This window comes from Leptinotarsa decemlineata, unplaced genomic scaffold, assembly GCF_025532065.1.
Source record: "Leptinotarsa decemlineata unplaced genomic scaffold, Ldec_3_MD MMD2_tig00000882_RagTag_RagTag, whole genome shotgun sequence".
Lineage (NCBI taxonomy): Eukaryota > Metazoa > Arthropoda > Insecta > Coleoptera > Chrysomelidae > Leptinotarsa > Leptinotarsa decemlineata.
In genome coordinates this window covers 15,510,085-15,524,681 of record NW_027412556.1, presented here as the reverse complement: position 1 = coordinate 15,524,681, position 14,597 = coordinate 15,510,085, and the positions used below count along the sequence as shown (strand labels likewise).

Below are 14,597 nucleotides of genomic sequence, written 5' to 3'. Positions count from 1 at the left end.
TGAATCTTGTTCCTTTGATTACCCGTAACAAAAAAGAAGATACAAAGTAACTGGAAATGAAGACATTGAGGTCATAGTTTTGGGGTCTGTGGCAGAGAATCCAAACATAAGATTCAGACGAATTTTCAAACGAACTGAAATAATTTAACTCCAAAATATGGCTCATAAAGGTTGTCACAGTAAAAAATATTTGACAAATATTTTGCCGTCAGTTGTCAAATAAATAATATTTACGAATTCGCAAATTTCAGTTTAATTCATAAGCATAAACTCATTCTTCTACTACAAACATTCCTATAAATAGTACAAATATAAATAGTGGCACTTATGATGTTCAAAATACATTCACTCTGACGTGGCAGGTGTGGTATTACAGTGTTTCTGTAAAAAAAATTAAACTCATTTAATTTCAAATAAGTTCATTAAAAATATAGGTAGTTCATTTATTTATGTTTTCATCTTTGTATACACAAGGTATTTGTAGATCAACACATTTGAAAGCACAGATTAAACTACAAGGAATAAAAATGTCATCAAACACAAACAATGAATCAAGAAAGTGATAAAATAAGTCATTTCAATATTGACCAAGCCATACTGAAAAGATATTTTATATATTCAATAAACACTCTATTAGTCTATTGTGAGATTTTCACTAAACAGTTTTACAGGAACGCAACACGTGTTTCACTATTCAGTGCTTCTTCAAGCGTATCTATGCATATAGACACGCCTGAAGAAACTATTGTAAAGCGAAACACGTTGCGTTTTTGTAAAACTGTTGAGCAAGTATGTCACAAAGTGTTTCTTGAATCTTTGATAAAAATTTTCAGTAGACGATGAGTACGACCTTCGAAAATTCGAATATTCGAAACTACTCATAACAAAGCGTTTTTCTCACTGTGTGCAGCCTGTCTCCTCAAGTCCGAACTCGTGCACGCCAAAAGCACCGTCCCCACTATCAGCGTGACGCACATGGCCAGGTTAGCCCAAAGACCGCTCCATGGTAGAAAATGAATGAGTAAATACTGGTGAAAATGATGCCAAAGACGTTAGCAGCCGCGTTGAGCAGACCTGCAGAAGTGCCTTCGGGTTCTGGGTAGGTCAGCTCGGCTGCCAGTTCGAAACCGACGGGGAGCAGTCCTGTCATGAAAAATCTGAAATGAAATGAAAATTAAATAGTTCAGCATAGGCTGAACTCACGTTATCACGTTTTCAAAGGCCCAACTAATTGATAAAAATACCCATGACTATATGAAGCGATAGAAATTAAAAAACATTTTCAACAGAAAATGAGAGGAAATGAACATCAACAAAATCTAGGTTGGGTTAGGTCAGGTCCAAGGTGAGTCAGTCTATTCGATCTCCACCGCAACCCGCAAGGGTTTAATCTGGCTCACACCTATTCACACTCGACCAAATAAATCCAGCTTCTTAACGAAGCCGATTAGTTTGTATGGTGTGTGGTCTTTCATGGCAGATGGAAAGAGTACGGCTCTGCCGAACTCTATAAACCTGATTCGGTCCCCAGCGGGGCAGGCACTGTGCCTGCCAGCGGGGCAGGCACAGGCTGTATGAGACAGCAGGCTCTGCTGTCGCGAGGTATTTGTCGCGAGATTTCGACCTTGATACACGCGACAACCTTTCCATATGAAGGTTGTTGCACGTCAGCTACACCTGACGATGCCTCAAATTCAACCGTACAGGGCTTTTTCGCCTCTGATTTTGGTGAATCATCACTTGAGCGCAAACGTTTGTTAACCTGCTCATGGGAGGTTTGTTCCTAGACCTGAGACAGATTCTGCGTACGCCGCTCAAGAACTTGGTGCAAGGCGGTTTCATGAGGTACGCCAGTCTTGAGGAGACGACTCAGTCGTTTCCTGGCTGCACCACCAAACCTTTTTTTTACGTTCAGCTATTGGATCAGGAGTTGGGAAGCTCTCGCTCCTGATCTAAATTTACAGGGAGGTCAGTTGGAGTCGTAAGCTCGACATCCACCTCCTCTGTAGACTTGCTCCTGATCTGAATTTGCAGGGAGGTCAGTTAGAGTCGTGAGCTCAACATCCATCTCCAGCTCAACATCCATCTCCTCTGTAGACTTAGCGTCCATAAAAGTCCCAGGAGTAGCTAGGGAAAGAAGGTCAATCACGGCAGAGCCCCGCATCACCGTGAAAAGGCGATGCTACGACGAGAGGGCGCCCGGTATCTGGAAGGTTCCGTAGAGACAGCTGATTAGCTCAGTGTCATTCATCCTCTCGGCATGGATACACACACTTTAGGATTAAGCCATTGTTGGGATGCCATTCAGTTAGGGAATAAGAGAACCACAAGTGATTCTGTCATTCCCATATCCAGCGGGGCTACGTGGAAGCAGCCATCCGATGGCCGATTTGCTCAACCACCACATCCCAAGCCAATACACTCGCCAAAAACAGCATGCACAGTGGTTCAGGCAGTGAAAGATGAACAAAGACAGTCATTTCGCCCAAATGTAGTAGACAAAAATCTAGCTACCGGCGATAAATCACACTCTTAGAATGAGGCTGGGCAGTTTGAACTTTTGAAACGAAGCCAAGACCTCCACCAATGGAAATTCAATCATCGAATGTATTATTTGCTGTGAGGACACTTCGTCCGTTGTCTCATCGCCTTTGATGAAACGCCACGCAGAGAATATCTTCGACACAGTTATATCCAGACGTGAAAGTTTGCACTCTTTGATTAACACAACAATTAAGTCTGTTCATGAATCAATTTCTTACGTTATGACGTATTCCTGAGGCAACTGTGTTACAATTTCTATTCTATGTATGAACTCTGGAATGCCCTGCGGTTTGTAACGAGTGCGTGCGAATCCTCGTTAAAAATCTAAGGGTCTCATAGAAGGTGATCTTGCAGGCTATTCCACTGGTTTTATATTTGTCATTCAGTCAGTTCAGAAGTCCATTTCAACATTATGGCAATTACCTTAGAATCAATAATTTTTTTTCGTTACGGACTCCCAAGCCCGTGGATCCTTATATTCCAGTGGCAACTGCAGAGAGTATTCGGGCTTATAAAATTGTCGGTCAGAAAACTGAAAAAATATCGAATACTTACCCCAATAAACAGGAAATTACGTAGACAACAGGAATAGGGCTTGATAGGGTAAACGTATAGGTGGCCATGCCTACCAACGAAAACGCATATACAACCAAAATCGTTTCTCTGCGAAAAAAAGTAATTTATTGAAAAATCCAGACTATAACGATTATCACCTACTTGAATTTACGGTATTTGTCTAAAACGACACCACAGCAGACTGACCCCAGCATTCCTGCCAAAATAATGGCTAACCCTATACGTCCAGCGTCTTCGTTGGCACCCTGTGAAATTTCTTTATACAGTAGGGGTTGAAATTGTTCCAATATGTCCAATAAAAGTACATATTTGTAAATGATTCAAATTTATTTTTATTTATTCAATTTAAAGGTATGAAAGTATTTTTTTGCTAAAACAAAGATGAAATCCTTTAAAATCAAACAAAAGTATAAGGAAGTATAAGTATAAGTATAAGGAAAAATCTACCAGTTTTGAAAACTTACCGGATAGTAATATAGGATGATCTGATTCAGAAGTGTCGAAATTGCATAAAAAACTCCTGTGATGATACCATACGCAATCAGAAGCAATACATAAGATCTATTCTGAATTAAATTTTTCAAAGAAACTGAAAAATCGACGGTATCCCCAGAAGCGATTTGCTGAGCTGCAGCATGAGAGGGGGGAGTGGGCGGGGCGTTTTCGAAAACTGAAAACATGAAAATCATTCAAAAATGCAATACACAAAAATTTGTGCAGTAACTCACACAATAAAATGAGGACCAGAATTATTGTCGCCACAACAGCACTGGATATATGTAACACATAAAACTGCGTCGAAGTTTCCTCTATTGTACTATCGGCTCTGACAATGATTGGGGGTACTAGAAACCCTATAGCGATTCCGAGCTGAAAAAAATCATTCACTTCAAGATCTGGGAAATAAAATAAGATGATCGAAGGTAATCCTACTCACTGCGCCAAAAAAGTTGCTTCAGGGTCGAATATCAAGTATATATTATATGTGAAGAGCATTTATGGCGCAGTTGGTAGGATTGTGATCAGAAATCATTGTATCTTACCTGATTACCGAATACTCTAATGCTACACGCTGAAGACACTTGCGTGGGACCGAACCAAACGGCCGCCACCCGTGCAGGAACAGACAGAATGAAAATTTGAGAGAAGGCTATCATGGTTTGACCGACGAACGCCAGCCAGAAGCGGTCCGGACTGACAGATCCCACTTTGACCCATGCTCCTGCGCATGTGCCTACTATGCCTATTATCACAGCTTTTCGTAAACCCTGTAGAAAAATTGAACGGTCGGAAGTGTTTGGAAACACTTTTCCAGGACTGAAGTATAGTGTCTCGAAAAGCAATTCGCTAGCCAAGCATTATCTTCTGACGATGATTGATTGAAATTAAAAAATATTTAATTTTCATTTCTAGTTAATAATTTCTTAATTTTTTGTCTCGTGTTAATTGTTTATTTTTTGATTTTTTCGTTGTTGCTTGTATTTTATTTCATTGTAATTTCAGTTTTTTTGTTTATTATAGCTGTTTTTTCAGCTAATCGTTTTTAATTTTTTACAGATTCTTTCAGGTGTTTCAAATCAATTTATATCATATTAGACAATAAAAGTCCGAACTAATGAAATGCAAGTTATATATGAATTGATTCAAAACATCCATGTTGAAAATATTAAATATTTTTTTAGTGCGAAATTTCTTGGTTTCATTCTAGATGAAAATTTATCATCGATACAACATATTGAAAAAATAAATAGCAAAATAACTTCTATAATTAGAATTTTATTCAAAGATGTTTTGTACCAGTGAAATTCTTCAAATTGATTTATTTTTCATTAGTTTATACAAAAATTCAATATCAAATATTAGTATGGGGAATGACAACAAATTTTCTACTGAAACGAAGTAATAAACTTCAAAATGAAACTATAAATTGTATATCAATTTAAAGTACAAAGAATCAGAAATGAGCTTGTATAAACAACAAAACAATTAGATTTGTCATTTTTACATGAATTCAAATTATGTTGCTTCATTCATTTAGTCAAAAATAATCTCAAATATTGAAATCTGACTTTTAAAATTGATAGTGATGAACATAACCAATCATGACAAGATATTCAGGTAATCTGAAAACGAATACTGGCCAAATTCGATTTATTATAGAGGATCAAGTTTTACAATGAGTTATCAAATGTTAAAAAAATTAATGAACAAAAAAATCCACATTGTCCCAGGTAAACAGAATTCAGGTACTGAAATAAGTTGATACCTTGATTAGGTTAGGTTAGATTGGGTGAGGTTAATTCAGGTTACGTTAGGTTAGGTGAGGTTAGTTCAGGTTAGGTTAGGTCAGTTCAGGTTATGTTAGGTCAGATTAGGTTAGTTCAGGTAAGGTTAGGTTAGAATAGATTAGGTTAGTTTAGGTTGGGTTAGGTTAGAGTAGATTAGGTTAAGTTAGGTTAGGTTACCTACAGTGGTGTTTAGAAGAACAGAAGAACAGATTGAGAGGAGGATATCCAACAGTCTGGAAGAGTATATAAATGGAAATTGTTCCGTTGGTGAATACTTCGAAGAAATATCGGAAATTCCTGCCTCTTACATGAGCAGAGTCGTTTGCGATAGGTAAATAATCAATATCGTAATAATACTTCTTTAATTTAAAACGATAATGACAACCTGCAAAACTTCATAGAAATATCATCTCTTGTTGCTAACATTCCATGTATAGAGTGACCCATTTGATATGTGACCTTCAAATGTATTCATAAAAAATACATTAACGCGTCTGCAAAAATAAATTGATGACTCACTGATAAAAGTCGTGACAGCTTTTTCTAGAAGCGTTTACTGGTTGACGTTGAATTCTAATTATTTCTATGTCGGCTGGCTTTTCTTCTGTAAACTAGTGGTCTACTATTGATAGCATACTGTTATCATTTCAACGAAAAACTTTTTGTTTAAGTGAATTCTATGTTCAAATAAGTCGTTTCTTCCCATAATTAAAGTTATTCCATAAGGAAACAAGGCTCATTATATCATAAGCTAATATATACATGATCAAAAATGGGGATTTTTATCTGGGAGGGACATCTCTCAGTCTGTACTTCTCAAATTTTGATACAAGTTTATGATGATTGACACAGTCAAAATCACCACTCAAGTCACAGATCACAAAATCTACAGTTTTGATGTGAAAACTGTTTTATGTAGATTCAAAAATGAGGTAGGACTATTCATGAATGCATATTCAAATATTTTTTAGTCTTCATGAGACTTTCACTATACATTAATTTTTCATTAGAGTTCATTTGTGTGAGGACAAAGATCACTTTTTCATTTTCACGGCAGGTTAATCTGATATGTACAAAGGAATGCCAATTGCACCAGATTTATCATTGTTTCAATAATAAGATAGTAATTGATTTTTTCTAAATTGCGTAGCGACAAACAACTACTTTCCTATCTAATATGATGAGGTAGATAGATAGATATTCATTCATTTCTACAGAGTATATGTTAATCTTTTAAAAAATTAAAAGAAATACTTTGTCCGAGAAATACGTCAGTGAACAAAATTACAAAAGATTAATAAGATACAAAATTTGAATACAACACTCGTACAAATGTATGTTGGACATATTTCAATGCCCATCGTGGTATTAGCCAGGGAAGTGGTTGTTTTCCGGTAGACATTTACCAGATCTCCCTGCGTAGGTACATTGGGAGAGGTGAATTTTTCAATACATATATATCTCTCCTCAATATAGTTATCAGACTTATTTTGATTTCAATCGAAATGAAATGAACGAAAAGAATAAGTAAGTACAATTAGATTGATCAACTGTGGCAACATTGAGTAGAAAGAAGTGGAACATTTCATTTAAAAAATATATTTGGCACATCCAAGGCAACTGTGATACTATATTTTCGTATCTCAGTGTTCGGATTGTGCAAAATAAAATCTGGGAAGGATTCGCTAACACCATGAGGATTATGGTCCGATGAATGGAGTTTGATAGTAGCCTTCCCACAATATACGTCTTTTGAGTGATTCTTATCAGACTGTAACATTTATTGACGTGTTATCTTATAACTTTGACTTGTGTAAACTGTGTAAAATCATAGCACTTTAAGAATAGATTAAAATTCTTATCAGGTTGAAGAATAGATTAAAATTCTTATCAGGTTGAAGACCACATTAACTGATCACCTTTCAATTTCTCTACAGTTTCTTTTATGTAATTGAGAAGAAGCAGCATTATCGTTTGAAGACTGGACTTCTATTCGCCAATTTACTGAGGTCAGAAAAGATTCAGCTGAATGATTACATCAACGGGCTGAAAGAGGTTCTGCCTCAAGCCGACGATCTTAAAATTGACATTCCCAAGATTTGGGACTGTTTAGCCGAGTTGTTAGGTGAGTATTCGAATCGGGAATGGGTTTTGTGTTTCTGTGCTCTTGGCTGATGTATTAACTGATTATTCTTATAATTCCAGTGGATGTGATTTGCGAAGAAGTACTCCCTCTACGAGAGCTCCATTCGTGTTGTCACGTTCTCATCGAACAGAAACAGGCTGACAAGTTGTTGGCTCCGCTGTTTAAATTAATGGTTAGCAGAAAAGGTCCAATGTTCTTGAGTAGCATATGGAAACAGTCGAATCTGCGAGTGGAGGATTTCGTTAGTGATAATGTTACTGCTGGTTTCATCCAAGACAATGTGAGTATTCTGTCTTTTCTAATGAAGTTTGAGTAAAAAATCGTTATCTTGAATATACCTGTTTGATCGAGTATTTTTTTTTTGCAGCAATTAGAATTTTTAGTTGGCGGCAAAATAAAAATGTCGTTTGAAGAAATGCAAGAGGCGTTATGCAAAGTTATATCGACTAGCAGCGAAATTGACTCGATTAGCAATTGGATATCTGTAAGTACTCAAAATTTATTGCGAAATGGAATCACTTACCATTTTCGTTCTGTTTTAGAGCAACATAGAAGGTCAACTCAAGGAAAACACGTTCATCAGAGCACTCGCTACAGCGATAACTATTGTGTCACTAGACAACAAGTCTAAATTATCGTTGTCCAAGCTTACTGCGTTTCAGAAATTGATTACCTTATACGTTGACAACGACAGTAACAAGGAGATGCAGTACCTGTATGCCATACAGACTTTAATTAACAAAATGGAGCATCCTCAGGGTAAGTAAACATAACTTCGTTAATTTTTTGCTAATGGAAATAATGGGTTTGTTTCATGCTATGGAAAATGATACTGGTTTGCTTATAGACTGATCGAGTTAGGGGTTTATTATACTTATCAAGCCTAATCGATCCCAAAATCTCTTTATATTTTCAGAAAAAAGAACAATTCGAAAAGTAAGAATTTAAATTGGCCGTGTGTCTGTTGACCATTAAAAATGATCGTGTCTAGAGCGGAGTTGCCAAGTGTATTGGTTATTGATATCCAATCACAGATCTGATGATCCAATTTGACAAACGCCATTTTTGTTATTATTGTTTTGAACTCGATGTGAATACAACTGTTACAATTATCTAATTGAACGTTTTTTTTTTGTAAAAGGTAGGTCTCGGCGGGTGCCTATTTTGCTGCATATTCTGTATCATTAAGTTTACATTCAGAAAAATATTTTTTCAGGTTATTTTTGAATTGATATGTTCTGGAGTAATTCTACATATCACTGTACATATTTCTTCTTCTCTTTTCAGTCACCATACTGCTCCTTGGCCGAGTTAAAATAAAAATTAAATCAAAACTTTCCATCCTTCGATAAAAGACACAGTCTGAAATGAATGTCATATAAATAAAAGGGACCTACTAAATATACCACTTATCGTTTTCATTATTCATTTCGGTACCAAAGTATTGCAAATTTTTCAAGTAAAATTCATCGATCATTTCAAAAACGACTCTAACAAAACTAGGCTCAGCATTTATTTTGAAATTATTTTAACAAAGATTCAAAGTTTGTAGAAACCATTGACATTAGAAAGAGCACATTGTCGCATACACTACAGAGAGCGCTGGCTGACTGGATGACAATATGGCTAATATACCAGTAACGTTGAATTTCTTATTTTTGATGGGTGGCATGAATGCATCATTGATTTATTTTATTAGGGTTCATAAGCATTCGAAAACTATTAGAAAATACAGCTCGTTTAATTCTATTTAGAATCGTATTTAGATATAACTTGTAATATATCAGTTATCAAGGCAAATATTATTGTCCATTTTTATGCTTAATTCGTGGATTCGAGCGACCTTATTATTGTATATTTATTTGTTTACTGGCTTTATTCTTAAAATGAATGAATAATTACATAAAATTTTGATTGATCGTTCATTTTCTCAGGAAAATGGAGTACCCATATCACAATTTATTGGTTTATTCGGCATTGAAAATGTATGTCATATCGGATCCATTCTGCTTGTTTTTGCAACATTGAGTTTCAACTTTTTATTTGCTGACAGCTCGCATAGGAACAATTTGTTTTTTCATTGAGTTTAGTTTGTGTATGTTTTAAAAGTGTTTTAGAGATATATTTGAATATTAATATGGTACATTCTTGTTGCTGATTTTAATTGTGCGGAAAGGCACAAGAAAACAGAAAGCGCATTGGTTTATTCCATATAATGAGTTTAGGTTCCCAAAGGATAAAATGATGAGAAAAAAAATGGGTGAAAGTATTGAAAAGAAAAAACTACAATCCTTCTACTCTTTCAAGACTTTATAGAAATCATTTAAAAAGTGACTATAAATGAAATGGGAACGAAAATATTGAATTTGATGACACAGTTTTTTATTTCATCTTCAAGTATTCTCCACAGAAAGTATTATCTGGAGTTGATCTTGTTACTGATAGTATGAAACAAAATTAATTAAATTTTATCATATGATTAATGGTATTATTACCTCAGAAGCTTTTGTTGGATCAGTTCGAATACAATCAATTCTGTCTATACTAGACCTCATTCAACCTTCCTCTCAAGTTTTGGAAGATTCAACAGATTACCCAAGCAAGCTTATACACTTGAATTTAGTAGTTATATTAGAAAGAGGCGCGTATGTAGGAATCGTTTTTTTTATAATAAATTGAAGTTGTACAGATTGAGGATTGTAGAATAAATTGAATATTTGAAACGATTCTTTAATCCAGTTTGCTATATTTTTTTATTTTTATAACTGTATATTATTAAATAATGCATAAAATCATAGTTTAGGTAAATATTTTGTGATCTATAGACTTTGTGTACTGATTTTAGATATAGAACTTATTTCCGAATATGATTTTTCGTGTACATTTTATTCCACGTGGAGAATTTTTCATTAATTGAAACGTTAACGGGTTCATATACACTTCCATAATTAAATTGATAATTATAGGCTCGTAAATTTTACGGCAATGTTGATTATTTCTATTGTTCGTATTGGTCAATCGAAAAAGAAGCGGTAATAGGGGCGTGACGTCACCACCCTACCACATTCGATTTTTAATAATTAATTACGGGAAAACTACGGTACTTGGAGAGATGAAACAAAGTGCACTGTTTTTCAATTTAAAATTTCTATCTAAGTGAACTATGAACCAAAAATCATGAAACAAGCTCATTTTCTATCCAGCATGAAGGAGCAAAACATAGGGATCTCTTGAAAAAGAAATGCAGGGAATTGTAATAACCAATCAATTTTCTTTATCTAGGTCTTCTACTCCAAATTTGCAATTGCCTGTATGATATGGGAGTGATTTCCGAAGAAAGTTTCCTCGCATGGGAAAAAGATGAAGACCCGGCTGAACAGGCGGGTAAAGGTAAGCATTTATGAATAATACAATTTTTGGTAATCTGGCACGTCCAAGGCAACTGCGGCTCACGATTTTCGTGTCGCAGTGTTCGGATTGTGCAAAATTGAATTTGGGAAGGATTCGCTAACACCACAAGGATTCTGGTCCGATGAATGGGGTTTGATAGTAACCTTCCTACAATGTTTTTTTCAGATGCCTTTGAAAAATGTTTTTGTATGCAACCGATTCAATGAATGCCAATACATTTTTTGTCACAATTCTCGTGGCTCAAGTACTGCCATTCTTCCTGTAGACATCATATTCTAGGTCCTGGTTACTTCTGTTCACTGAAATATTCGAAAATGTTATCTCATTGTTTTCAATATCACATGTGAATTTAATATTTTGGGGTTCTGTTGTTGAGAGAGTTGAAACAACTTTCACAGGGAAATTTCCCGCAAATTTCTACCCGAAATTATTGATGTGCATCTGAATATACATAGAGAACAGTTTTGAAGTTGGGAATTAGTTTTCATCTCCTGAAGTCCTGATTGATGAAACGCGCGTCGAGAAGAGTATTGAATCTCTGATAATCAGAGAATGTGCTTGTTTTCAATTTATTCTATGGCATAGGTTCCAGTTTCATCTCTGATTACTTTTTTATGCAATCTTTGAAATTGTTTTCTATGCAATATAGAGAAAGGCTTTAACATGTCAATAGTATTTGTATTTTCAACTGAAAACTAATAGAACTGTTCATTGTATATCAGAAGTGATTGTCAATTGTTTTGAATATTACTTATCAAATTTATGGAAATACCGCCAAATTTAAATGGTATTTTTATTATCAATTCGAATGTCTATAAATTTTAAATATAGAATTATTTTGAAGTATATTTGACAAATGGCAATTATCAATTGTCAAAGTTTAGAAGTCCCTGTTGGAAGACTCTTTAATAGTTATATACGTTTTATTTCCAATATGTATTTGTTTTTGTTGCTTATTTGTATACTGAGTATTTAAGTTTTGAGGTACCGATTGCTCAACAAAATTCTCTTTTGTCCCCAGGAGTTGCTCTAAAACAGCTGACGTCGTTCTTCACACAACTGAAGGAAAACGACGAAGACGAGGAAGATGAAGGTTCTGCATCGGGAAATTAACAAATGCCCCCTTCGGTGCCAGTGCTAGTGCCGTCTACATAGACATGAAATAAATTTTATAAATAATTATGAAACACGTCGTGTTTTAACTGAAAGACAGAAAAACAAAAGTAGCTAAAAAATTTATACAATTGTTTATATATACATATTATACATATTTAATTATATATAAAATAAAACGGTTGTGTGGTTCAAAGAGGAGGGTAAGAGGAAGCGAGTGCGGGACGATAATAACGCCCGCCTCCGCCGCTACGACCGCCTTCTCGTCGTGCTCCCCCACCCCCACGCGTGAAAACAAATGGACAAAAAAAATTTAGTTGTTAAGGACTCAGTGAGACGGAATTTAGGAGTGAATCGGAGAGTAAAACGGTGGGCTCAGCCGGTTACGGAACATTTTTATATACCATTATTCTGTCTTTATTATTTATATATATTATATATTTTATATTCTTTAATACCCTTTTATTGTTCATAGTGACGTTGTTATTTTAGTGGCGCTGGCCTCTGTGATCTGCTGAGCCCTCTTGCCGCCGTTGCAGCAGCAGCAGCCGCCTCGAGGTGTCTTTTCGAAAGGAAACAACAACAACGTTGTTATAAATATTGATTTGTTACGCACGCCTTTGATAATTTTTCTTATTGTTAAGTTGTATACATAGGTATAACAATGTGTCGAGATTGTTCTGTATAATAAAATATGCAGCTGCACGATTCAGTTTTGGATATGCGTCCGCTACTGCGACGTTGTTGCGTTCTCTTTATCAACCACGATATTTTATTCGGAAACGATCTGAAACTGCTTTGGGCTACTGTTGCTAGTCAGAAGTTGATTTATTCGATGCTTGAAATGATATTGTATATATTTTTTTGGTATAAACATATACAGTATTTTTTTCTCCTCCTTTCTGACTGATGATGATAATGTACATAGAATACTTTCCCTTCTAAAATAAATATTCTTCGAACGTATTCGTTCCTGATGCAGGTTTTCTTTTTTTTTGATGGATTATGTATCTTGTAATTTTTTTTGTAAGTTTTTTGTGGATAATTGCCAAACGATGATGACTTGTTTCCTCGAGGCCTTCGTAAACTTATTAATTTTCAAATAAAAGGCTGGTTCGTTTTACGAGTGTTTTGTTATTTCCGGATTTTCGAAGATGAAGAGTCCGAAAATGGGCGGCTAGGAATAAAGATGAGATCGAAAAAAAATGGAAATCACTAACAGAAGTTACTACCCATCACAGCTGAGGTGATAGAATATTGTAAGTTACGAAAATATTTACTGGTGTACCTGAGAAAGCTTTGAGAAATTCATATAACTGGTGTATATGAATAATAATAAATATTACTGGAGTTTTTCCCAACACCATATTATTATTTTCAACACCTTGACACATGTTTCGATCACCAAGTGATCATCTTCAAGAGGAAGATTGAACTAACAGCTAATTTATCAACTAGAAACACCTGAAGAGAGTAAACAAAAAATAAAATAAGGGAAACATTAAGCTTAGGAAACCATAAGCTCACATGGTAGAGTAACTTTCAAGTTACGTTAGGTTGACTAGAGTGTCAAAGTTTCTCAACATGGTTCTTGAAATAAATGAATTTTTCCTGTGAAAATTGTTTCTGAAAAATGTATATCTAAGTTATACTTCACTTCTCATTCCTTTTTTGAATTTTAAGAGGAATTTCATCAAGGTGATCCCTTTCTAACTGCGGCCGATTTCGAAGTATTGCAATTTTTTTGGAAAATCATTGTCTGAGCAACCCCATTTCACTCTTATGCCACACCTGGTTGGAATATTCAGAGCCTCTCTAGCTCTGAGGTATATTCCCAGTAAGTGGAGAGAAGTAAGAGTAGTATTTATACCCAAACCAGGTAGGATGGACTACACCCTACCAAAAGCATTCCGACCAATTAGTCTCACATCGTTTTTCTTAAAAACCATGGAGAGACTATGTGAGCGGTATATAAGAGATGAAGTACTTGTTAACAACCCACTTCATCCAAATCAGCATGCATATACCCGGGAAGGTCTACTGATTCGGCCCTTCACCATGTGGTTGGCAGAATCGAGAGATCATTGGATAACAAAGAATCCACCCTAGGTATATTCATAGATATTGAGGGAGCGTTTGATAAAACAACCTTTCCAACAATTACCCAGCAACTACACTCCAGGAATGTACCCCTGGTAGTAGGAGAATGGATACTCCAGATGCTCTCTAGCAGAGCAATAAGTATTAATGTAGAAGACATCACAGTAAAAGGACTGGTCATGAGGGGATGTCCACAGGGAGGGGTCTTATCACCCCTTCTCTGGAACATAGTTCTGGATACCCTAATTAATCACCTTAACAAAAATGGATTCTACACAATTGCATACGCAGATGACATAGTTATCTTGCAGACCGGCAAATTTGTAAACACACTGTGCGATAGAGCGCAGGATGGGCTCAAATTGATAGAAACATGGTGTAAGGAACACTCACTGTCGATCAATCCCAAGAAGACTGAG

General features: G+C 35.6%; 2 protein-coding genes across 2 annotated transcripts; one reads left to right on the top strand and one right to left on the bottom strand.

Annotated features, from left to right (window-relative positions):
• Positions 1-271: 271 nt before the first annotated feature.
• Positions 272-4,277, bottom strand: LOC141479902 (choline/ethanolamine transporter flvcr2b-like). Its single transcript, XM_074175248.1, has 6 exons — positions 4,164-4,277; positions 3,849-3,990; positions 3,585-3,790; positions 3,262-3,365; positions 1,030-1,157; positions 272-294 (listed from the first exon to the last, which is right to left on the bottom strand). The coding sequence occupies exons 1-6, from the start codon at positions 4,275-4,277 to the stop codon at positions 272-274; spliced, it is 717 nt and encodes a 238-aa protein (XP_074031349.1).
• Positions 4,278-5,588: 1,311 nt separating this feature from the next.
• Positions 5,589-13,201, top strand: LOC141482183 (eukaryotic translation initiation factor 4 gamma 3-like). Its single transcript, XM_074175097.1, has 7 exons — positions 5,589-5,739; positions 7,346-7,533; positions 7,614-7,834; positions 7,922-8,038; positions 8,097-8,313; positions 10,837-10,944; positions 11,987-13,201. The coding sequence occupies exons 1-7, from the start codon at positions 5,717-5,719 to the stop codon at positions 12,076-12,078; spliced, it is 966 nt and encodes a 321-aa protein (XP_074031198.1). The 5' UTR covers positions 5,589-5,716; the 3' UTR covers positions 12,079-13,201.
• The last annotated feature ends 1,396 nt before the right edge of the window (positions 13,202-14,597 follow it).

What these genes read in the sequence shown, in the direction of transcription:
- LOC141482183 (XM_074175097.1), top strand. Translation starts at nt 5,717, where the DNA reads ATGAGCAGAGTCGTTTGCGATAG. An exon ending in CTGTTTAGCCGAGTTGTTAG is followed by an intron (nt 7,534 to 7,613) that starts GTGAGTATTCGA and finishes TTATAATTCCAG; the next exon opens with TGGATGTGATTTGCGAAGAA. An exon ending in CTGGTTTCATCCAAGACAAT is followed by an intron (nt 7,835 to 7,921) that starts GTGAGTATTCTG and finishes TTTTTTTTGCAG; the next exon opens with CAATTAGAATTTTTAGTTGG.
- LOC141479902 (XM_074175248.1), bottom strand. Translation starts at nt 4,277, where the DNA reads ATGATAGCCTTCTCTCAAATTTTCATTCTGTCTGTTCCTGCACGGGTG. An exon ending in TTAGAGTATTCGGTAATCAG is followed by an intron (nt 3,991 to 4,163) that starts GTAAGATACAAT and finishes GATTTTTTTCAG; the next exon opens with CTCGGAATCGCTATAGGGTT. An exon ending in TCATCCTATATTACTATCCG is followed by an intron (nt 3,366 to 3,584) that starts GTAAGTTTTCAA and finishes GAAATTTCACAG; the next exon opens with GGTGCCAACGAAGACGCTGG.